This window comes from Sparus aurata, chromosome 9 (genome assembly GCF_900880675.1).
Source record: "Sparus aurata chromosome 9, fSpaAur1.1, whole genome shotgun sequence".
NCBI classification, from domain to species: domain Eukaryota; kingdom Metazoa; phylum Chordata; class Actinopteri; order Spariformes; family Sparidae; genus Sparus; species Sparus aurata.
In genome coordinates, this window is record NC_044195.1 from 14,816,950 (window position 1) to 14,839,330 (window position 22,381).

Sequence of the window (22,381 nt, forward strand, 5' to 3'; positions counted from 1 at the left end):
TTTGTCAAAAGCTTAGCTGCTAAATGTGCAAATAGAAATTAAATCTGATAATTCATTGCACAAGGCCTGACACCACAATGGCCTCCTTGTTTCTGCATCAAGCCAACATGAATTATAGATACAAAATTATTAAAACAATCTATATTTTAATTTGCAAACTTATATTAGATTACAGAAAAAGGTATTTGGAAGAGTCAGTACATGTGTTGCTAAGTTTTAAAAGGGAGATCTTTGAAGGGAGTACATAAAGACCTATGCAACCACATTTTTTTTTTTACATCAATAATTTTTACCTTTATCACTGGCCTCTAAAGGATACTATAAGCTACAATCGTCGTAGGATTCATATACGTAATTCACAAAGAAAAGCTTATTTACCTATTAGGAGCCTGGGTTATAAAAGTCTTTACCTTGCTGGTGCCATTATTTTGTAAACACTACCAAGGCGTTAACAGGGTGGTGATGGAGAATTCCTTTAACTCCAGAATACAAAACAAAACAAAAAAACACTAGCAAACAAGATCAGGAAAGCAGCTGCCTACAGAACAGAAGGAAGCCAGCCCAACAAAATGGGGGATAAGAAACTATTTCAAATTATTGCCCAGAACACAAAACAAAAAGTATCAACACATCTGACGGAGCCCCATCCAGGGATGCAATGGCACCTGTATCAGGCCGTTCTGAATCCATGTTGTTGCACTAACGCAGCATGTTAAAGCAGACACTTTGGCCATCTCGCAACATTTTGATCATCATCATCGTGTCTGCCTTAGGCAATTGCAAAATAATAGGAATAACTATTCAAACAAGTACATTATACATTCTCCAACAGCAGTAGGTTTTACAGAGGTTTTTTTTTTAGTGGGATGGCTTATCGAGAAGTGGATTAGAAATACAAAGACTTCAGCGTGGTGGCCGGGCCACAGACTACAGTTCCCTTGGACGACACCGCCCCCAGAGCTGTGGTGCAGGTGCTTCAGGAGCAGAAAAAAGATGGGTGCAATTTACACCTCTGTTCTTTCAATATTCATCTACACCCCTGAGAAAGCCACACAGAGATACAGGCATGGGAAACAGGGGAAAAGGTCGAAGAAGCACACACAAAAAAGGGACTAAATTCCCACGGTGAAGGTTGTTTGAAGGACTGTGCTTGTTGGAGTGGCAAGGCGTAGACAGGTTAGTCTTCATCGTCGTTCTCGTCGTACTCATCCTCATCGTCATCATCCCCCATATAAGACACTGGAGTCTCCACGCGAGAGCCGCTGTAGTGAGAGTCATTCGAGCTGGAGGCCATGGTGCCATCAGTGCAACCATCACTATGAAGAGAGGAGGAGGGAAATGTTATCACTCTTTAGGAGGTGATGGAATAAAACATCTGGTTTCTATCATATTCATGGGTTGAATCACTCTCACACCTTGCAGGGTAACGAGCTCCATTGGCAGAGGAACCTCCAGTGATGTAGACGTTACTGATGGGACCCTTTGCCATCTCTGAAATAGAAAATAAGAAAATGCAATATAAAGAAATTCCTTTGGTGGAACCTAAAATCAATAACTTCTCGCTTTAATGCTGTGAGCATATCGACGGTCATAAGGCCACAACTTCTTCCAACAAGTTATGTCACCACTGTATCTGCATCATAAAATGGCAAGGAACAACCCAGGAGATACAATAATAAAAACTTCCTCCATGGAATTTCAACGACTACTACCAAATTACTGCAGGGAGGCAAATTTCACTCTTATCTTTATTCAAGTTAAAAAATATATATATTTCAATCAATGTCACCTGCAGTCCCACAATGCCTTCAAGTAAATGGCTAATATCCTACAGAAAATGCAATAGGTAAAGATTTTCAGTCATACGTGGAGCATTTATACTGTTACACTATAAAAGTAGTATAAAAGTGCAGCAGCTGACTAGCAGTTATCAGTGTAATGAATGATATAAGTCAGGCAGAGGCAGTGTATGATATCAAACAGGCAGCGCTTTACTTAAATGTTGTTGCACCATCATACTCTACTACATGCCAACCAAAATCAGCACATCAAACCTTTTTAACACCTGCAATTTTGCAGTGTGTGGGATTTGAACACATTTATTTCAATCAAAACAAATGACCAGAGTAGGTGAGGGTTCTCTTGGTTTAGAGCTTGAACTGAATAATTTCATAGCATGTTCTTCTCACATGTCATATTTCCCTGCATCTGAGACACCTCGATGGCTCCTGCTATGAAGTGGACACAAGAGACACTTCTTACCCTCGAGACTAAGGAACCAACCCCAAAAGATGTAGAAAGCCTCACAGCAGGAGATTGTCATCTAACCAGTTCACTGCTGCTGCCTCTTCTACTGTTTGTTCCTTTGTGATCTTAAAACTGATCCGCTGACCAAACTGGATTTAATGCCTCACAGTTGTATGCCTTTGCATACCAGGCAAGTTCAAGTATACATCCAAGTCTGTCCAGACTCGCATGTAGTGAATACTTTGAAGGAATTTGTAAAAAAGTATCCAGTCTATTTTTTTGGAGAAATGAGAATTCTCACTATAATGATATGTATGATTCCAGTGAATAACTTCCAGTGAGAACTCAATATGCATGCTGGACGTTGACCTTTGACAACCAAAATCAGTTCAATCAAGTCAAACTGGATGCCAAATTTTTAAAAAATGCAATAGTGTTTACAAGACTGGGATGGATGGAGAACTAGAGCACATTATGCCTCCCGTCACGACTATGACAGGGGCGGAGGCATTAAAAGTTCTGAGAAATGTCCTAGACCACTTCAGCTTTACAGTTCCGGTAGTACTGTCTTAGCGGTAGCTCGTCAACAAATGACTAATAAATAAAAATGAGCATGTGGTACACTCGGGGGCCGTAGCACTGACCTATAACGTAGGGCTCCAGAGCTTTGGGCACCAGGCTTCGTGCAACCTTCAGATTCTCCTGAGAACAGTTCCCAACCTCTAAACCACAGGCCATGTTCATACGCTTCAGCACCTCGATATCATCGTGGATCTCAAACATGCTGTCAAAATTGAACAAATACTCGAACCTGGAGATGAGAAAGAGGGAGAAGAGAAGACACGAGAATGGGTGAGTTATCAATGTTTTAAACAAACAAAAAGTGTTAATAATCTAACTTTTGAATGCTTTGAGGAGTTCTGAGTGTAAGACAGGGTTGTTTGCACAATCTAATGGATATAGAATAATGAAATTGCATTTACACCAAATCTGGTATTGTGACGTATTGGGAAACCCCGCTGATCAGTTTGCCAAAAGACTAAGCGGCTATGTTGTTATGCTTCTATGACGCTGGTCCTACCAGTGATTGTTTGTCCTCATCGAAGGATTAAAAATAATAACAACAGGGATGAGATCAGACTTGATCTTTAATGTGTGTTTTAAACTGTGGGACAAGACCAAACCGAAGTGAAAGTAAAACTTACCGCTACACAGAGAAATAACCATCGTGTTCTCTCTGTAGCATTAAGCCATGCTAAATAATACGTCCAGCTACTGACCCATTCTACACTGCTTAGGATCTCTGGTCTTGCCTCTGCCACAGTAGGTTAAGACTGCAAGTCCTATAGTGAGCGTCAGCATCAACACATTTGTTTTACAGTGGTGCACAATGCAAAACTGAGAATACACAAAACACCATACACTCCACCATGGCTTCAGTGATAGTCTGATCGCCAGTTTAGATGACTGGCCACCAGACCGTGATGTTGGGCTGCGCTTCTCCGAAAAGTGAGTCCTTCAGCCTTAGCTTGCCTATTTTAACTACCCTGGGTGGGCCTAAAGGGTATTGGATTAAGTGCATGTGTAACTGTAGATTACATAATGATGGTTTATATATGCACTCTTCCATTCTTATGCGACAACAGTTTTGATCCATTATCTCCCAGTTTCTACCACAAAAGACATTTAATAGCAAATGTTATGATACAATAAGGTAATATGTTTTAAACTGCTACCAAGCTCCATTCCAGTCATGCCACGTAATACCATCAGAACCATTAAATCATGGAATAATCCAATACATTTTTCCTTTACATCTACTCGAATGAATCTAACCGGATGTTAAAGGCAGGGAGAAGAACAGTATTTACATGTCATATCACAGAACCGCTGATGTTCCATCTGTGGTTGCCCTTTAAAATGAAAAAGGTGCAGCATGACAGTTTGCTTGTATCAAATATTTGTATCCTATAATGACCCTAGTTATTACGTTTCATTTAGAGGCCAGTGGGAAAGTGTTACATAAAAATTCTGCTGCTAAACAGCTACATACTGAAGTGTTGAGTCATCTGCTCAAGAAACTGTCTTGTGTTTTACACACTCATACCAACGCCCAAGCTTAATAACCTCCCATTTCAAATTACTTTATGCTTACTTCCAAAGAGCAAGAAAATTATTAAGCAAAAGTTAATACATTTTACTACCCTAAATAGTCTCTAAATACAACTATGTCACATGACTTGTATAGCTAGCGATAATCTTAAATCATACCTGGCCAGCGTTGAGAAGCGTAAACACATCTACATGTATGCCTACAGTATAGAGACATTTAATAATAAAGGTAATTTCACATTACTGTTCTTTTGCTATCAATTTAAAGAACATTAGCCTTAAATGTAAACATGCAAAAGCACTAAGTGTACCTAAAATGAAGGGTAGCACAGTCACATACTTGTCATTAGAGATGCTGCAGTCGATGACAGTTTTCTTGCTGGTGTTGACAATAATGAAGGGAAGGTGGATGATGGAGTTGGGAGGTGGAGGTCTGTTTGCCTGCTGCTCTGTCTGTCTGTTTCGCTGAACCAGGTTCTTAAAAGCTATTTGCTGCAAGACAAAAAAAAAAATTATTTATTAGGTAGACCTGTAAATTCTAATACAATCCAATGTATTAGCCTGCCATAAATTCTACCTTCACAAAGATAATAACGCTCAGTTGTGATTGATGCCGTCAGAGAGGTGTTAATTTAACTACACGCTTATTACTGAGGTCAGAGTTAAAGGCATCATCAGATATTAGAGGATTCATGTGAACCCCCTGGACACAAGCACTCATATTATTCCCACCTGCAGTATGAGCTCCTGAAGCTGTGATTGTTTCTGCTTAATCCTCTCCAGCCGCCTTTGTCTCTCCACCTGCAGTTGAAATTAAGGAACAATAATTAAGAATTATAACATGAGTAAAATACAAGATATCTCTAACAGGACAGGTCTTCACTGTGTGTTTCTACCTCGAGGTTTTGGCACTCTTGCGCTGAGTTAGTGGGAAGGCCAATCCACTTGATTTCCTTCTTCTCTTTAGAGATAATGTTCATGGCCATGAGCACATTAAGTGCATCATAGACACGCCGCCGGATGTTCTTCTGGTCATACACGTGCTAAAATGGGAAAACATAATTCAAAATTTAAAAAAAAACTGTCAAATCTATCAATATGCTGTATGCTCTATTTTTCAAGTATTTCTTTGGGTTGTTAAACATGTTGGCATCACTCAGATGGAGCATCACGCAGCTGAAGCACTCACCGAGTCATTGGGTGACATGTGGTTGTCTGCAGAGCTGAATTCTGCAACCAGTTCATCTGCCACTTCATTGTAGGTGGTTACGCCTTTCTTCTGCACCTTCTCGCACACTTTCATGGAGAAATGCCTCAAGCCCTTTCCATTCTTTTCCCCTTTCTTGCCTCGTTTTCTGTGGACAACAAATCCCACATATCGCTCAATTCTCACATCAAACACAATGATTAGTATGTCAAACTTGTTTATTTTCTTTTAAGTGACTTAATACATGTTAAAATAGTTTAACATTATCAATAATGATGTTCCAAGCTTATAAGCTACAGGACCTTTCAAGACTTACCCTGATGACCAGGGAGAGGCGTCAGATGGTTGACTCTGAGTAAGGAACTGAGAACTTGGTGTGTGTGGACTGTTTACCAAAATGGTATTGGATACCGTAGGCCTCTGGGGTGTTCCAATCACCTACAGAGGACAGAGCATAAGAAAGGAAAGAAATCATTTCATGACTATTGTCTTGAAGCAGTAGTCATGTACAATATAGGGCACACAGGTTCTGCTTGTTGTAATCTTCCCTCCTGTTCATACTAAGCAATAGAAGAACCCGTCCTAATGTGCCGTCAATGCAAGGGATGGGAAAAAAAATCCAGTCTTAGTTTATCTGATGAAAGGATATACATTAAACTTTTTCTAAAACTGCACATACAAAAAAAAAACATCAGTTTAACAGAGGGGATAAGGTTCATTTAAATGGGAAGTCAGGCTGGTTGTGTTCAGGGACCAGGAGAGACATTGGTTATTTGAACAAGTTTAACCCTTTTTCACAGTGGAACCGGCCCAAAATGGTCACACCCTGTCTTCTGAAGTCAACAACCATCTCTTATCTTGTCAACATTAGGAAACAGGTTGTTGCCCTGAGGACTTCACTCATTTAGTGCTGTAGTGTACAACTTTTAATGTGAAGTGATACACTCATAATAACAACAGGAGTATTGGATGCAATAGATTAAGCAGCACAGCTGAATGACAATTATTAAATTCAATTTGTCACCTGATAAATCTCCTTTCATAAAACACAACTATGTTTCCAATGCCTAACATATCTGTACTGTGCTGCCAAATGAACCACTGAAAGTTATTTAAGTCAAGTTTTAATGGCAGAAGAGACCATTTAGCATTTCATCTTAATCAACTAAACAATTTGTTTATGATCATGGCTAGTTATCGATCAAAGACATTCATAAACTATGTCTATTAGTAATATGAAGCATCTAGGAGATAGGTGATCTATTCCTTCACTAAGGTGATATCTAAGCTGATTTCCGTTATGTATACATTCCTCGTATATAATGGGATGATGGGTGTAATCCTGCTGACTGTAGAGTTGATAAGCTTAGGATCAACTGCCTCCACCTACCCTCCGCTCGGTCACCTCACTATGATAATGGAGGGGCTTACACAATAGTAAGACATAGCAAAGAAACCTTGCAAGTAATCTAAATGCAAATGCATCTGTGGATCACTGATGATGCAGAATGTTTTTTTGTTTTTTTTTTAACTGGATCTAAATTATATAAATGTAATTAAGAAAGCACAAAAGCCTGACGTATCAAGACCATGTTGAAGTTGTGTAGAGTATCACTCACCATGTGTGGCACATGTTGCATGTGGGCAGCAATGTTCACATTGGATGGCCCAAGAGTTTTGGGAAGTAGCTGTTTGGCCACAGGGGCAGCTGTAGGCTGGACAGTAACCAAAGATAGGACGCCTAATAGAAGACATAAGAGGACCAGTAATGAGTAGAGCTCTTGATTGATACTCCATTGCCCCCTATCGTCTAACCACAAGCAACTAGACCTTCACCAGAAGAAACAGTGTTTCTTTTGTGGGACAGGTAATCAATAAAACTACACTGTACGAAATGCAAAGAAAACACTGAATTGTGTGCAATTGCTGTATGAAAGGCAATTACTAACTTTTACCTTTGCTAGGGCTCAGATTCTGATCGATGAAAACCTTCAGCTCTCCATTTGTTTCAATCAGACCAGCCTGCAAAGGGACAATAACTCAATAAACTTAGAAATAAACATTCAAGGCATTACAATAGCCAAGTTAAAGCAAGAGAATGTGACTCCCTGGAGAAAGATAGTCTCATCCCCATGTCGTCAAATACTGATGCTTTGGGTCGGCAGCTCAGGTCAGATACCAAAGTGTCAGTTTTTGATAACCTGGGGAAAAGACCCAGCAATCAACTAGCTTTCTCTGGAGGTTACCATTTGTTGCTTTGAACAAAAACACTACAAAGAAACATGATGTTATTCCAGATCTAATTTTAACACTTGTGCCTTCAGCTATAGCGCCAACAAGGTGACACACAAATGACAATACTTTTTCCCAGTAAAAAGCATGCATATATTTACTTACATCTTTAGCCATGATCCCAAAGGACCGGAGGAGTTGAGCTTCAGGCTAAAATAAAAAATGTTCTCCTATTTGTGGCTATTCAGACCCCTGTGGACAGAAATGCAGCCAACTATTAAGTGACAATGGCAAGTTTCTAACATCACATTTTTCCGTTATATCTGCCGAGCTCGAACATGTCTGACTCTGTTTTTCGTATAAAATTCAACTGCACTTATTTCTGAGGCCCATTTGATGTGCTTGCTGCCAGCACACAGTAAAAAGCTACATCACTCACGTTAGCCATAGTTAACGGATATTCTCCCCCCAAGACAAAACTGGTGGAAAATGTGAGTATTCTCGATCCATCTCAATCGTATGAACCTTTGGGGAGGGGGGCTTTCAGAACGCATCGTGTGTGCACAAAACCATATTAAAGCAGCCCTCGATGCTCACAACTTTTACTACGCTAAGTGTGCACAAGGCCTACTTCAGGTACCGAGCACGTCCGGAGGAGAAGCATCGTCGAACTTCTGCTACAGGTCACACAAACATGCTAACTTTATCACACCAGCGCAAAACTATTAGATTGACCAAAGTGATAGCACCACACGGTTACAGATATTACTGTTGCATGCGGTAGTAACAGCATATATATCACACGGCGATAGCAATGAACAATCTTTTGTTGAATGCAGCTAGCTAACTGTTACTGCTAGCAGTTAGCGTAGGATACAACTTGCTGGCGCTAGCTAGCTGGTTAGCTTATGCACGTTTTGAAAGGATTCACATTTTTTAAAAATGAGCGATTTTTGTTTCCGTGCTGCATGTTCCGAACAGTTGAGCATGGGTTAAAAAGATAAGATATTTGTGTGCTTTTCGCACGGTGAAGAAGGATAATATATTGATTCTGTGCACTTACGAGTGCACTCTCCTGTTTCTTCGACGGCTGTTGTTGTTGGCATTTGAGAATGGAGGAAGAGGAGGTCTAAATCCCTACCAAACAGGAAACAAACTAAGCAATGTCGAAGTACTTTTTAATAATTATATAGTTAATTCCAGGGACAAAATATGTTCCTATTGCTGGGTATTTAATTTTAGTTTAATTGTCTTCCAGGTTTTTGTCATTTTTACACTATACAGTAAGTAATGCCATGATTATCCCTGATCGTCCACTACTGGGGCTGTATAAAAAGTGATCGCTATAATTTCAAGAAGCACGAAACACTGGGAAATGAACAAAATAAAGTTGACAATAAAATACAGACAACATATATTTTATTCAGACTGTGAATGTTATGATATTTTTCTCGTCACACCCAAGTTCCTAGTTGCACCTCAACTCCTAGCATACCCCTTAAATTACTCGCTTGTAATTAGCTAGATTATTGCTGTTAAATTGTGGTTTATCGACAGTCACAGAACTCTTTTAGACGGTCAGTCAACAGACATACAAGCAGTGAGCTGCTACAAGCAGAATCCCTTGCATCATTTTAAATGCATGATTGTTCCCCAGCTAGCCTTATTATCTTTGTTTTGAATAAATTATCGACGACTAAATTTTCGTTACTTGTATGATTTGATCGACCGCTGATCTGGCATTTTAAAACATTTGTTTTCATTTCGTTTCGGAAGACAAAGGTCCGTTAAAGCTCTGATAAAAACGTAATGTTAATGTTTTATAAAAGACAAGCAGATTTTGTAAATGTAACTAGGTTAGTTCTTTCACAATTGCAATAAACGTTAGGTTAAACTAACCAAACCCCTGCTAATGACTCAGTTTTCGAACGATTCGCTAGCAATTTTGCAGAAGATTAATTGAAGTTACGCACAGAGTACAGCGACGACTTGCAACTCACTTTGCTAGTTAGCAATGTCAACTGTATATTTTAGCTACAAGCTAACTCGCGATTACGGTTGAACAGCCAGGACCACCGGCGCTTTGTTAACGTTAGCTAACTGACTATACGCTAGCTGCTAGCTTGCGGACGACGGAGCTAATCCACAGCTGTCACCCACAACACTGCTACAATTAGCTGCACGTTTTACCGTGGTTAGCTTTCTGCCTGGGTTCCAGTGTGTTTCCAGGACATTAAAAGCACAATAACTTGTAAAACAGTCATCTAACCTCAGGAACTTTGTTGTGCGGCAGCTGTGTAGCGAGCCACAAGTCAATAAATGTGGCTTACCGGTGCACTTCACAAGTTAGCAAATCGCCTGTTAGCCTTTTTCTATCCACTCTCTGCTAGCCTTGCTACAGCAGCGCGTCTGACAATCTGATCTTGGCGGTGTCTCGCTTTCGCGGCCTCTGATTGGGCAGCATCGACGAGACGAAGGCAAAGCAGTCAAAGTAGTTCATGCCCACAACCTGCGCCTCCTGGGATTGGTGGATACCAGCCTGCTTCAGAGACGCATATACCGCCACCTGCTGCTCAGGAGTGTGACGGTACGTTTCCCTCCTGCACCTGTCACTACAGTTTGCCTCCATTTTTACACCATTTCACCATTCACAGTTTCTTCTCCATTCACACAAAAAGTGTTACTATACGCACAATAATGAAAACCCAAATGTCATATATCAAAACAAAACTACAGACTGCCACACTTTAAGCATGCTGCCATTGTTTTCACCTAAAGGGAATTTCTAAAACGCCTGTTTGCTCAACGTTAAATGCAAGTGGCATCATTTAGCACACTTTGTCCGCTGGGAGAATAGTGCTTATTTAAAATGACACACCCCTTCTACTAATTGGTTTTACTCACATCTCACCTGTTCAAACTCAACCATGTCAGAGAATAAAGAAGTCCCCAGGTTCCGACATAAGCCAATGACGAGGTCCTCTGGCCCGATCAGGAATATCAGGAATGTGTACTGTACATGTAAATCTACTTTACCACATCATGTTTTTGTGGGCCTCCTGTTCAGCCATCCATCCATCCATTCATTCATTCATTCATTCATTCATTTATTCATTCATTTATTCATTCATTCATTCATTCATTTATCCATCCATCTATCCATTCATTCCTTTGTTTACCAGTTAGTTCAGTCAACTGTACATTTTACATAATTTGCTTTGTTCCATTCTATATGATTTCGGCATTAAAGTAAAAATGAGGGAAATGAAACAATACCCACTCATTTCTGTATGTTTGAACATGGCCTCGTGATTGTATAAACAGCATTTTGATGGCGGTGTTTTAAATCTATCGCTCCAGAGTTTAAATTGTGGATGACAGCCATATGTATCATGAAAAGAGAGAAAACGAGAGAGTTTTGATTAAATGGTTAACAGTTTCCAGTTTTGTGTTTAGAGTTTTAAGAAACTGAGCTATAGTTTCAGGAAATATATATAAACAATTTGGGAAAAACTGTAATCCCGATGCTCTAAAGCTAGCTCTTCCCTTCAGCTCAGACTCCTGGATTTGTTTCAGCCACATTTGAAGTTTCTAAGGGATAACCGCATGCGGATTAAACAAAAATGAGCTCCTGACAGGGTGTGTATAAAAGCCTGAAGTCTGTACTTGCACCGAAACACAAAAATATATACTTTATTCGTCTTCTCAAGCCGTGCACAGCTACCACTGACGACATCAAGGTTATGTCTTCATATTGTTTCTGGTAATATGGGAGTTTAATCGCCCATTCCACAACTACACAGAAATGACACATATGGGTTTTAGGGCTATTGTCCCTGAATTTTAATTCCACATAAGGAGAACATACCATTTATTATATTCCCACTAGTGTGGCAAACGCCTGGAAACATCCTTATAGCATCCAGATTGAAAACAGAATTAATAGAAAACATAATTGATCATTTAAATGAATAGATAAATGTGGCACTTTTAATACCAAGGCACTTTTTCAATGGGGCTTTTCATTCACCCAAAATTTGGACCTGACCGTCTGAAGAAATGAAGCTTCAGTGTCTTACACAAGGACACTTTCACAAGTGGACAAAGGGAGCTGGGATTAAACCACAAAGCCTGCAATTAACAGGCGACCCTCCTTTACCCACCTCACCCAAAAAAAGGAGAGACAATTTGACAGACTTCTTTTTACAAGCTTCTTTGGTGACCTCTCAGTAAAACATTTCTGAGAGGTGGTAACGTGCGCTGGTAGAACTATAACTTGTGACTTCAGTATTTTACAAATCTTGGCTGCAGCCGTGGCAGATTGGCAGAAAAACTGTTATTTTTTCCATTTGGCAGCACCCACAGTTAACTACATCCACACAACATGCCAACAATCTAAAGCTTTAAGAAGAAAAGGTGGAACATTCCCCAAACATGCCAACCTGTAAAAGACTGGGTCATTTTCCCTGTCTTCCAGGACTCATTCTTCAACAGATGCTGATGAGTTAAACTAAAGATTAATGGGCGACATGTTGAAAAAGGTTTGTGGGGTAATATATTAGATTCCCATCTAAAACCTGAGAAGCAAGTTAAGATGGCGAGCAACGTTGCAAAAGCAGATTTACATACATTTAGACTTCATCAGAGACTGTCGACCCTTACATGCAGCAAACATTTTCATGCTAATTTTTTCATGTTTAAATTATTGTGTAACCTCTTAGTTACAAGCGACCGTGTCTCTTGCAATGCTCCAAGTGTTCTTCAGCCTTAAAATCTGAGTGGAGCTACCAAGTCAGTGAGCACCTTTATGGATTTAAGTTTAAGTTTAAGTTTCATTTGAGTTGAGCAAATCTGACAAGATGAACATATTTAATTTCTAAGACCATGGCAACGATGTGATCTTATTGGCAAAAGTGTAATTGCTGTGATGTACACATACAGAAAATATGAAAATAATTTCATAAAGTACACTCAATTTCGGGTTGATTGACTCCACCTGGATGATGCTCATGCAGTTTATGATAATCTCTCCTTAATTGTGCTCGGTTTGTGTTGAAACTGTTTGAGAGAGGTGTTAATTATACTTAATGCTAATTCTATAGGATGTAATTAATGGGGCTGCTGAATGAGAGGTGTTTCTACTATTTTGTCCACCTTATTTACTTTTTTTCACTAAGGTTAGCCTTTATTATGTAATATTAGAAACATCACTAAGCATAACTGAGAACAAACTTGTGTACTTGGAGTAATGCCCATGAATGTGTTTCACAACTGTTGTGACTGACAGGAGTTTTCCTTCATCATAATTGTGACTTACATGCTGCATCCTGTGAGTCAACTGAAGTGCAGTGTACTCGAAATCCGGCCGCCAGCTAGGCCGCTTTCAAAGTGAAACAAAAAAAAGGAAAGGCTGACGTCCATAGATATTCTATCAGCACAGTGCTGCATGTGTTATTCACACTTGTTGAAGGGTGTATTCATTTTCACATGAGATAAAACTTAGACGAGCCAGACACAGCCCAACAGCCACTGATGTTATTTTTCTCATAAAAGGAGCGCCATGTGAGGACAGTAATTCTTTAAATATCACACAACGGTGACATAAAACAAATGGAAGGCAAGTCTCTGAAAAGTGTTTTGAGCTACAGAGAAAGATTGTCTGTTTGTACACTGTCAGAACATAAGAAGAAACACAACTAACAGTCTGCACTTTATGACTCTACGTTTTTACTGCACAGAATAAAATAAAGCTCCAAGTATTTGCACCGTAGCACAGAACACACTTTGACATACTTTCGCCCCCTGGCTAGATTAATCTGCAAGGTGTCAAAGAATAAGCTGCTGGGCCCCCATTGACCCCCTAACTCTCATATTCTCTGTGTGAAGAGTGCACGTGATCTCTGTCTGAATGCTACCTGAACCAGGACTTGTTTTGCTTTGAGATTTAAACACATTCATTTAGAAATATGCATCCATATGAGCAAACAACTCAAATAATAAAATTCGCAAAAACAGAGTTGACACAGGGAGCACTTCAAGAGTAGGGGATGAACTTGGACTGATTCTCAGGCCTTTATCATGTCAGTTGATATTATGCATCTTCTCAGAAAAGTGCCTATTAAGTGAGCATGAAGCATTTGACACGAAGATAAGCTGGATCTTTGGGGGCTCCTGGAGACCTGGGGCCAATTTGCTGTTCCTTGTAGGTCATTAAGACAGAGTGTGTGATGTGTAGTGGAGGAGGGGATGTGATATGGGATGGTGTGTGTGTGTGTGTGTGTGTGTGTGTGTGTGTGTGTGTGTGTGTGTGTGTGTGTGGGTGTGGGTGTTGGTAGTCAGAGAGAGTGTGTAGGAGTGCCCTGCTGAAAGAACCATATGCTCTTATGCTGGTTAGTGCTGGTTTGGTGCTGGTTTAGCTGGTGGACCAGCATGAAGAAGCTGGTCCACCAGCAAGGTCCCATTAATTATGATGGCCTACCAGCATAATCTTTCTGGTGATGTTGCTGAGGAAGCTGGTCACCAGCATCCCATGCACCAGCATGGGAAGTTCCCTGCCCATGCTGGCAGGGAACACCTGTGCCTGAGTCCTGTTCCGTCAGCATCTTGATTTGCCACACCTGTCAGCTGGATGGCTTATTTTATTGGATTTTAACAAATGTGTGCTCAACATCTGAAAGAAGGAATTATTTTGTGTACATACAAAAGAAAAACTTTATCAAATTGTTAACTTAAACGTGTGAGAGAAATGGAAGCAACAAACAAAGTGTTGCATTTATAGTGCAGTTTGTTTTGGGTGCCCTCAAATGAGCCCAAAATCTTGCAGGTTTGAAGCTTGTATTCAATAAACTTGGTGTTCTGTGACAACCTCACTGACTGTGTGCCCTGTATTGGATTTTCACAGCCAAATTCACTCCTCCTCATACTCTGCAATATGAAATAAGTTGTTGACACATCTGGTCACCAGCATAATCCATAAAAATGTCACTTTCTTAATCTCTCTCTTTCTTTCTCTCTCTCTCTCTCACACACACACACTCTCTCTCTCTCTCTCTCTCTCTCTCTCTCTCTCTCTCTCTCTCTCTCTCTCTCTCACACACACACACACACACACACACACACACACACACAGATTGATTTTAAGCATATATGGCAGACAATAACAGAGCAGTCACTGCCAGCCTCATCTTTCTACTGAAACCTACAATAGCTTCTCGGCTACTTCCGCGCATGCGCATAATGAGCGTCAATCGGGCTACCAAACTGGTCAAACAGCGGGTGTGAAAATGGTAGGTAACCAAAATAAACACAAAGCCAGGCATTGGCTTTGGTGCCACTAATGCTTACCTTCAGGACTATTGTCGTCTTATTAAAGTACACGCGGTGTCGCGTTTTGGCAAGCCTACAATGACCAGTTCCTTGTGTTGGCTGCTGTTACAGGGAAGGTCAGTTGATATTTTGAGAGCAGCTAGCTAAGTTAGCTAACGCGTCCCTTTTTTGGCAGTCTGGCAACTTCGGCTGTGAGCAGGTCAGCGGTTGGACCTGAAGCACCGACACACACAAGGTCGTTTGAGTGAAATGCCGGCATGTCCGTAACCATACTGACAGTCTGTTCCCGTGATATTATGTCAGTGATACAGTCTGGCTAACTTAGCTAACGTTAGCCAGTAGAAGTTACTAGCTGCTGGTGTGTAGATAATGCTAACCTAACGTTACCCACCTGGTCGCACAGTAATCCGCGCTGTCTGAACAGCAGCCAGCACAGACTTCAGTTTGACTTCATGTGTTCGTTAATAACAGAAATCAGCAACGGGTGTTGAAGTCATTAGCAGCCTGGTGAAGTCACACAGTCTCCGGTTTCAGGAAATACTGCTGCTGCTCCTCTTCAGTGAATTGATCAGATACTGCAGCTGCTGTGAGGAGATGGTAGGGTGATGTGAAGATATTTCAGGATGATATCGATTAGGGCTCGGATGTAAGATTACCTGCCTTGTTAATTAATCTCCTGTCTGTCCACTCGTTTTGTTGTTATTGTCTATAATGCGTGTTGAAAATGGGGGAAACTAGGCATCACAGGGAGGTCTTCATGTTGATTGTTTGTCCAGTTGAGAGTTTACTGTTAGACTTTTATATTGGAAATGACATTAGTGCACAAAGACCATAATATAATTATGAATTACTCCAAGCACCTTTTTCTGTATTGCAATCTCTCAAAATGAACGTTTTAATTAGGAATGGGACAGTAAAACATTTTATAGTGGATCGAAAATAAACACGGTAACAGTAAGTTGAATGTGGTGAACTTTTAGTGTATACATGAATTAAGATAATCATATATATCTACACACGAATGACTGGATAAGGCTGTCTAGGTAGCTGACATACAGTCCTGTATTGGTTTCATGATTTCTTTTGAGTTACCTAAGCCTGTCACCATGGCGTAAAGCATTGTTGCACATTGTATGACAGGGAGATGAGGTTACCTCCACTTATTTATCCTTTAAAAAAGATGTGTGTCCCATATGTGATGCAATAAAAATATTTGTTTCCGCACAAAATGTAACATTATGTGACTTAAGTATGTTTTGGTGCAATTTTAGTCATAATCATTACATGAAATGTTCATATCGTCCCATGCCTTGTTGTTATATCTGTATATATTGGACTAACAAATATGCAGATATCATGTATATATGTGATTTGTGTCTTTTATTAATGACAAAGACATTTAAAGAAGTCCTAGTGTTTGAGAAGCTTACCGCTTTAGATCTTGTAATATGGACTTGGTAAACATTTCAACAACTGTCAATTGCTGTCAATAAGGGTTGCAACACTATTAGATTTCAACTGTATAACCATCTCAGAAAATATCATGGTTAAAGGGACAACAGAAGTTTCTTTTTGGTTTGAATAAGTGCTTTATTTTAGTTTTCACAAAATAACAGTCATGAAAATGGATATAAACTTAAAAGAAGACGAATTGTTGTCCACTTATTGCGCACAGCCCAGAAGGACTTGCTACCAAACCTAAAAAAACAAAGTTTCAGCTGTTCTAGCCTAATGAAAAGTACACCAAACCATTTCATGGTCGCTTCATAACTGATTTCTTCGAAAAACTTCTGTTTTGTGCACTTGCTGCACTTTAAAATATCTTCACACAAATGTATTCTTAAAATGTTTTAATATGTTTATTTTTTTAAATATTGCCAAATATATATCTAGCAGGGTGCTTGTGTTACACTCCAGACTTGTTGCACCTCTAGGTCCCGGTGATGGCATCCCATTTCCCTACTCATGTTACATCTATGACTGTAGTTATCTGAGGGGCCCTCCCGGGTACAGCATGTGCTTTGAGAATCTACAACATCCCCCTTCAGAAAAGCCCATGTTGCTCTTGGATAGGACATGATTGCCACACCAGTGTCTTGGCTCGCCACCTATAACGCGTGCTTGTCAGTGTGACAGACTAACTTTTTGAAATGTGTGTCAGAGTGTCTCTGAGTGTCTTCTCTGTCTTCTTTACTGCTGCCTGAATGCCTGTAGATGTGTCTGTCTCGCTGTGTGTTTTCGTCTGTGTCTCGGTCTGCGTTTGCGTGCTGTTGTCTGTGCTCCCTGGTCTGATCTCACCTGTGTCTGACAGCCCATGTCCTGTACTCACGCAGCATAAGCTGAAGTCTTCGCAGAGGGACAAGGTACGGCAGTTCATGTCCTTCACACAGGCGGGTGAAAAGACAGCTGTGTACTGCCTCACGCAGAATGACTGGAAACTAGAGGTTGCTACCGACAACTATTTTCAGAATCCAGATCTCTACTGTAAGGAATCCATGAAAACGTCAGTAGACCGGAAAAAGCTCGAGCAGCTCTACAATCGCTACAAAGGTAAGTATCACAGTATCACAACCAGTCTGTGTTTTTGATTTGATATATTTAGTACGACAGAGGTTTTCCAAAAAGTACTGTATTATTTAGTGTTTAACACACTTATTGTTAGTGCAACTGTTGTTTTTTCCATGATAGATCCTCAAGATGAGAATAAGATTGGTATTGACGGGATCCAGCAGTTTTGCGATGACCTCTCGCTGGATCCAGCCAGCATCACCGTGCTGGTCGTCGCGTGGAAGTTTCGTGCTGCCACTCAGTGCGAGTTCACCAAGAAGGAGTTTATGGATGGAATGACGGAGCTCGGGTGAGTGTTGACATCAACAAAGTAAGACGTAAACACACTGCCCCCATGTTGATTCTCATAGTGTGGCTCCAGGGAGGAAAGGCTATCTATATATAGTTCTACTCAACCGCAGCGCAGAGTATTCTGTGTCTTCGCAGAATGACTCAGTGGAAGAGCTGCAGTGTTGTGACTTCTGAGGTTCATATGTCAGAGTTAACTTCAGCTAATTTGTCATCAGCATCAAGACCATCATGTTACAACTGTTGAACATAAGCCTGTGTGTGTGTGTGTGTGTGTGTGAAATTGGAGTTTGTTTATTTATTGCTTGAATCGTCTCACTTCTAGGTGTGACAGCCCAGAGAAACTGAAGGCCCTTTTGCCAAGATTAGAGCAGGAGCTCAAAGATAGTGGGAAGTTCAAGGACTTCTACCAGTTCACCTTTAACTTTGCCAAAAATCCTGGACAGAAAGGTCTAGGTAAGAAGACTGACAATAATCAACACCAAGAGGAAGAGTGGTGTCACTGAATTACGCACTGATGCAATTAAATGTTCTGCTTTTGTCTTTGTGCAGACTTGGAGATGGCTGTAGCCTACTGGAACCTAGTTCTCTCAGGACGTTTTAAGTTCCTTGATCTTTGGAATAGATTCCTTTTGGTGAGTCACCGATGTAAAATTTGAGATGAACCGATCAAATATGTTGAATTGGTATACACCCAAATACTGACCTTATAAAACAATTTAGGTCTGGCAACGATGTGACTGACAGAAATACAATTTCCTCATCAACTTCAGTTTTAAAAAAATCCTGTGTTCTTGCTTTGAGTTACAATCATCAAGCCATGACAGCCCATTTTATAGTCAGAATAATCAGTGCTTTCATGTTTCCATACATAAAAATGACACCAATGACTTCCAGACACAGGTTTTGCATTTGGAAAAAAAGGGTCTGCACTGATATCAGATTGCTACTTGGTATCACCAGATAACCAGGTACTGGAATTGATATCGGGTGAGAAAGTTGGATTTGCGAGTCCCTTGTTGAAATCTGTTTGGCCTACTGACCAGAAACTTGTGCCGGCTTTTATTACATCTTTCTGATTATTTCAAACTCAGTCAAAAAGGGCACATCAGTGAGTATAACCAGATGGTGTCAAGTTGAAATGCAAAGCTGCATACTCTCAGTCCATCATAATGGACACTATGATGTTATAATGGGAAATTGTCAACATTTTTTTGTAGTGATAAGAAAATAGAAGCCATGAAACGATGTATATACCAATATGTTCACAAACACTTGTTAATTACAGGAACACCATAAACGATCAATCCCAAAGGACACTTGGAACCTATTGTTGGACTTTGGTAACATGATTGCAGATGATATGTCAAACTATGATGAGGAAGGTGAGTTTGCATTGATCCAGTTGCTTCATAAAGCCCTTTTCACACATGCATAGCAACCCTGAAAATGTCCTAGAGGAGCTCTACATGTCAAAGAAAATGATTTTTTTTTAAAAAATGAGTGAAGAGTGTTGTTGAGAGTGTAGCTGCTTCATACTCTTTCATGCTTGCTTCTTTATTGCTTTCCACTCATTTGAGGATATTGACCGAATCACAATGTTTTTTGTTGTATTTTACTTTAACTTCCAGGTAGAAAACCCTGTTTCACACATTGCCTTACATACACATTTTTTAAAGATACTAGTGCAGTGGCACAGACTAAAGAAAATTACAGCTTTAGTTAAAGTGACTACGAGGAACCTTCAGTTTTTGTTGATTGTAGCGGCCCCTTTTGACAAAGGGGGTACAACGCCAGCTCCTGCTGTTGAAAAGATCTTGGCTAGCGTGTGGCAGCGGCACATCCATTTGTTTTGGAATGAGTGACAGAGAGACCGCAAGATGGATCGGGATGAGGTAATGTATTTATATGTGATATATGTGGTCAGACCCAAGCACAAGTATTAATAATAAATATTTTAAAATAGCAGTCTTTTCACTGATGGTTAAAAGATCCTCGTAGTTACTTTAACCCAAACTAGCAGTCCGACTGTGATGCACTGTCGTGTAGATATCAGAGAAACAAGCAAAGCACCGCAGTACATAAAATAAGCACAGTAGTAACATCAGAACATTTACAGTCAAAGCTGCAAATGACTACACAATTAAACAAGTTTGCTGATTTCAGATAACTCCATAATGCAACTCAACAGCCAGTTTTCTACCTAGAAGTAGCTGTTACCGTTCTTGCAACCTCATAATGATTCAGTTTATTGATTCATTCAAAAACATGTAGTTTTGATATCAATGCAAAAACACAATTAAACAAACCATCATTACAGACAAATCTCCCTGCTGCAAACACCTCTCAGGCCCCAACCCTCGCCTAAACCAAATAAAGTGTTTACAGTGGATGAGAATGTGTGAAGGGGCAACACTGGACTATATACACACCTGATTATCCAGACATTGTCCAGAATTAATGTGTGTAAAAACAGCTTAAGTAATGCAGTGAATATGGACTTTCCTATTTAAATCACTGTGACACTAATGATACCTTGTTGTTTCTTTCTCAGGAGCATGGCCAGTCCTTATAGATGATTTTGTGGAATTTGCTCGACCAATTGTAACAGGATCCAAACGTAAGACTCTCTAAATCCAGTCACAACTCTGGAAAACCAGAACGTTGTTTCTTTTACAGTGACTTCATAGTTTTTTTAAGACTTGTACAAAAAAAAGTGAAAATTGTAGACTTCAGAGAGAAAACAGAAGCACTTGAAACTGTCAGGAAACCACCTTTCAGGGAGCTGAATACTAACTATGAAAACAACTGGCCACATTTTTGTCCTCGTCCTGCGACTGAGGCGTCATATGGACATTGCCAGATTCACCTCCGTCTCTCCTGCTGGATTCTCAGTGTCCTGGACGCCCCTCTGCTCTGCTCTGCTCTGCTCTGCTCCAGGAAGAGCTGCACCTGTCAGGCCACAGCCCTGTAAGTGGGAATGGACACAGCACTGGGAGGAGGTTCACCGGCTGTGTGTATTCTGAAGGGCCTGGAGAGGAGAAAACTGTGTGTTTTAAAGATTCTTCCTAGTCAGCTGTGTTTTGTTATATGAGGCTCTGATTGACTGTGCAAAGTCTTACTCTCACTTTGGGACAGCGTGCTTACTACACCAGCACCAACAGAACTGTTGCAGTTTTTACTGTACATACTGTATCTATTGGGACAGTTTACAAAGAGAGCTATATGAAGAATAATATAAATATGTTCAATTTATAAATGCTAAAGATGGTTCTTTTATGTACAGTAAATACTAAGCTCTAACAGGATGCCTCAGTATCGTGGATGATATGCTGTTGGTTTAATTATTAGGTGGATATGTCAAGTCATGGAATTGTGAGCTTCTCATTGAAAGCATGTTCAACACATTTTACGTCTCCTCGGGCTGGTTACACAAATACATTTTCACCAAGTGAAAAGCAGTGCTTTAATTTAGATAATTGGCAATGGTTTATGGTATTCATTTGTCAAGTTAATCTCAGTTGGGAGCGGGTCTTAAAATCCTAAATGAAGGTCGGTCCAATCCTTAGGAGCACCATATTGAATTTTTTTTCTAACTTGTGGAAAAAGGAGTTTTGTTTTTTTTCTGTTGATCCCTCTGAGATAACAATGATCCTAAAGCAACTAATGAGCAGCATTGGAGTGAAATTTAAAGTTAAGAAGTTCACAGACCCTTAGGATTGCATGGCACATATCTGTATGTTATGGCAGTGCGAAGCCCTTAGTTCAGACACCAGGACACTAAAGAGGGCAACAAACAGGACGACAAAGTACGCCTTAAGAATAAATATCTCTGTTCAATATTTATGTTTCTGTTCAAGCCCATCTGTCCAGTGTTACAGAAGGTAGTGAAAATTAGAATATATTGTTGATACATCATGTAAGTAGCCTAAGTATATTGTTCATTTAAGAAAGATGAATAAAGCATGAGTTTTTCCAGATTCCTTCATGTACATAGTTCTTTTCTTGATGATGAGTCAGATCAGGGGTGCACAAATGTTTCCCTTGAAGGGCCAAAGCTGAGTACGGAATGGTACCTTAATTAACTGAGTTTCTGTGTAAGGTGTCACTCTGCATGTGGGGCTCAGATTATAAAAAGTAAATTATAATTTATAGGGATCCTATGTATTTTCACCTCAAAGAATATAACGTAATAAGTTGTTTGTGAATCAACAACAGTTAACAAGATCTTTGAATAGTAATTAGCATTAACCTTACCCGCCTGTGCTGTTACATGCTGAGACTGTACAAAACAGTGGGTCTGCCTGCTAACTGCTGCTGGAACTAAGATTGATGAGAGCAGTGAGAGTCGACCAGAACATTAAAGATGTGGGCTGCAAAACCAAAACAGAAGGCTGAAAG

At 40.1% G+C, this 22,381-nt stretch overlaps 2 protein-coding genes across 8 annotated transcripts; one reads left to right on the top strand and one right to left on the bottom strand.

The window, feature by feature from the left end:
* Nucleotides 1-129: 129 nt before the first annotated feature.
* Nucleotides 130-15,644, bottom strand: tfdp1a (transcription factor Dp-1, a). Of its 5 annotated transcripts, none has more exons than XM_030428965.1 (12): nucleotides 15,516-15,644; nucleotides 7,964-8,050; nucleotides 7,522-7,588; nucleotides 7,186-7,307; nucleotides 5,883-6,004; nucleotides 5,549-5,714; nucleotides 5,256-5,402; nucleotides 5,092-5,160; nucleotides 4,700-4,851; nucleotides 2,892-3,058; nucleotides 1,416-1,491; nucleotides 130-1,316 (listed from the first exon to the last, which is right to left on the bottom strand). In XM_030428965.1, exons 2-12 carry the CDS (start codon nucleotides 7,973-7,975, stop codon nucleotides 1,178-1,180), a joined length of 1,239 nt encoding a protein of 412 aa, XP_030284825.1. In that variant the 5' UTR covers nucleotides 7,976-8,050; nucleotides 15,516-15,644; the 3' UTR covers nucleotides 130-1,177. The 5 variants fall into 5 exon arrangements, with proteins under 5 accessions (XP_030284825.1, XP_030284822.1, XP_030284823.1 ...); XM_030428962.1 differs by lacking the exon at nucleotides 15,516-15,644 and adding an exon at nucleotides 10,129-10,283; XM_030428963.1 differs by lacking the exon at nucleotides 15,516-15,644 and adding an exon at nucleotides 10,068-10,257.
* Nucleotides 14,959-21,963, top strand: dcun1d2a (DCN1, defective in cullin neddylation 1, domain containing 2a). 3 transcript variants are annotated; one of them, XM_030428970.1, is made up of 7 exons: nucleotides 14,959-15,084; nucleotides 17,458-17,674; nucleotides 17,813-17,981; nucleotides 18,306-18,436; nucleotides 18,533-18,615; nucleotides 19,269-19,365; nucleotides 20,535-21,963. In XM_030428970.1, exons 1-7 carry the CDS (start codon nucleotides 15,082-15,084, stop codon nucleotides 20,612-20,614), a joined length of 780 nt encoding a protein of 259 aa, XP_030284830.1. In that variant the 5' UTR covers nucleotides 14,959-15,081; the 3' UTR covers nucleotides 20,615-21,963. The 3 variants fall into 3 exon arrangements, with proteins under 3 accessions (XP_030284830.1, XP_030284831.1, XP_030284829.1); XM_030428971.1 differs by lacking the exon at nucleotides 14,959-15,084 and adding an exon at nucleotides 15,100-15,359; XM_030428969.1 differs by lacking the exon at nucleotides 14,959-15,084 and having other exon boundaries at nucleotides 15,807-17,674.
* Nucleotides 21,964-22,381: the final 418 nt, after the last annotated feature.